General features: G+C 39.3%; 1 protein-coding gene across 1 annotated transcript in view; it reads left to right on the forward strand.

The window, feature by feature from the left end:
- acad9 (acyl-CoA dehydrogenase family, member 9) overlaps positions 1 to 1,577 on the forward strand; it is a 12,149-nt gene extending 10,572 nt beyond the window's left edge. The window contains exons 17-18 of the mRNA XM_035662721.1: positions 514 to 586; positions 881 to 1,577. Coding sequence (XP_035518614.1) covers positions 514 to 586; positions 881 to 981 — 174 coding nt within the window. The 3' untranslated portion in view covers positions 982 to 1,577. The remainder of the gene's footprint in view (positions 1 to 513; positions 587 to 880) is intronic.
- Positions 1,578 to 2,666: the final 1,089 nt, after the last annotated feature.

Below are 2,666 nucleotides of genomic sequence, written 5' to 3' on the forward strand. Positions count from 1 at the left end.
GTGTCCAGCAGGGAAACTTTAGAAGTCAACATTTGCATATTCAGAGATTCTGTTTTAATAAGGCAGGAGGAGGATATTGATTTTTTTAAGGATTCAAAATAAAGAATTTTAACATATCAGACAAACATTGTTCCAGGCAGACTATTTGTATGTGTGTCTTAACACATGTCTGGAGGCGATCTTTAAGCTTTCATTCAGCTTGGTTCCATTATGGTTGTAAAGGTGTGTTTGTGTTCATGTTTGGTTCTTTACCTGTTCATTTTGACTTGTATTTTACATAAATATGTCAGATTAGCACTTTTTACACATCACGTAAATAGCATGGGCATGTGTTTCCACAAGAAGATGAAAATTGGACCAACAAATGTTTGCAATTACCTCCCTTCACATCTGATTACATTCTGACATGTTGTGCTTTTAACTGCCTCCTCAGTCATATCTAGTTTTTATTTTTGTGTTTTCCAGTTGGATTCACGTCTGCAGGTTTTGATGAATGTGTGTGTTGTTTTGTAGGTGCTGCTCGCTAACACATTCTGCAGCGAAGCCTTCTTCAAGAACAACTACTTGATGACTCAGTTGCAAAAACGTAAGTACAACACAAAAACGGTAATTGAGAACAGCCCCTTGCCTGTTCTTTTTTTTTTCTCACCGCATCTCAAGTACAAAAGACTTGCATGTGTTGCGGAATTTCCCCACCAAACCCCACATACCAACACTCAACGCCCCCCCTGCTGTTTTTCATTTTCACACTGTGCGCGTTTTTTTAATGGCCTGTATGTAATCCGGAGTTATCCGGTGACATGATCCAGAGAATGTTGTGTTTTTTGTTTTAACGAATGAAAGCGGCTTGTTTTGTGATTCCCATCTCAATCCGTTCCAGACTCTCCTGAGAACAACGATGCCGACATCAAGAAGATCGCCCAGGCGGTCCTGGAGAACAGAGCCTACGTCTGCTCTCACCCTCTTGAAAGAACATTCTGACCTCTACCGTAATACTGTCTACGCTATTCTGATTGGACAATAGGGACAACTCAGTACCAATAATTTGTCCTTACTCTTTCATTGGTACTTACATTGCTTGACATTATTTGTACACTTGATTAATAAATTAAGAGATTTATGATTTTAGTTACTGTATTTTATTAAACATGGCTTTAAAGATAACACCTGAGATCTTTGGATAATGATCGCTCTCCTATTATGACGATATGAGGTTATATTTAGTACTATAATTATTATTGCACAAGATACATCCTTTAATGCTCATGAGCTTATTTGGTATATAGGGACAGGTTTGTGTGGGTTCTGGGTTATTAATATTATTAATATTCCTAATATTCCTAATATTCCTGAAAGGCTGGACAGCTGAGGTATGTGCCTTCATGTGTTGTACTTCTGAAAGGTGAAGATACTCCTCTCCTCGTCTGTCAGAGGCAGGGCAGTCCGCTTGTACAGGAATGAATGCTGCTTACTGAATCCCCTGTAAGGAGCAGCAGAACAGACCACATGAACACAAAAACCTTTTCTCTAGTATCTGTGGAGTTTTTCTTTTTTGTAAATAAAATTTGGAACTTCTACTGACATGTAGTGGTACTTGTTGTACAGCGAGATGTGTCTGGCGATGGCGTTGTTTTTGCTGCTGAGGCTGCAGTCCATACAGGGGCCTGGAGCCAGAGCCACACTCTTCTTTTCCCCTGCTTTGTCATCACCCGAGTTCAACACAGACAGTTTAGGCAAAGGCTGCGACACAAAAATACAGCTGTTAGCTCACAAACTGAAGTTTATTACAGTCAACTGCAACCAGGACCCAGACAAACTGAAAAAAAGACTGTTAAACTGTGAACTGAAGCAAGCATTGTGAAAAACAGACATTAAAAGAGACCAGAGGGATTGTGGCATCTAGTGTAATTGCAGATCACAGCTCCCTCCTTTCCCTTCCGAGCATAATGGAGAAACTACGGTGGCCACGAAACAGGCAAAAATGCAAACTCCCCTATCTATAGCCAGTGTTTGTCTGTTCTGGGCTACTGTAGAAACATGGTGGACTCCAAGGAAGGCCACTGAAGATAAAACGGTTTTTAAAAATAGGTAAAGAAAACAACTATTCTTATTTTCAGGTAATTACACACTAATGAAAACATACCTATAATATTATTCTATGCCATTTCTGACAATAGATCTTCTAAGTGTTACACACTGGACCTTTAAAGCACCAACAATTGATAGTTTTATGACACCAATGTATGTGAAAGGGCGTGCCTGTAGTGATGAAGCTCCATAATGCCTTCAGCTCATTGTTTAGCTGTCGCGCCACAACTTAAATGTTTTGTTTCACTCTCACCACACTCGTGTCATTTTAGGCTGCAGCAGGCAAATAAATAAATAAACAGTTGTTGTTGCAATATCACCTTTTAAACTGTGATTGGTCAGTGTTGGTGTTTACAACTAGTTTCCCCTGCCTCCAAGTGGCCAAAAACAGATTTCCTGGTTTAAGAACTCTTTGAAATAGTTTTTTTAAACAAATGAACATTTTTATAAATGGATTAGCCTGCTAGGGTCCAGCATTTGCTGCTCTGGGTGCCTATCAAACCCTACCTTTTTTACACCAGAATATAATTAGACCCCACATTTATGGTGTGTGAAAAATAAAACATTTAAGCCTTTGG

The sequence above is a fragment of the Morone saxatilis genome, unplaced genomic scaffold (assembly GCF_004916995.1).
Source record: "Morone saxatilis isolate NCDOM2014 unplaced genomic scaffold, NCSU_SB_2.0 Contig18, whole genome shotgun sequence".
Classification (NCBI taxonomy): domain Eukaryota; kingdom Metazoa; phylum Chordata; class Actinopteri; family Moronidae; genus Morone; species Morone saxatilis.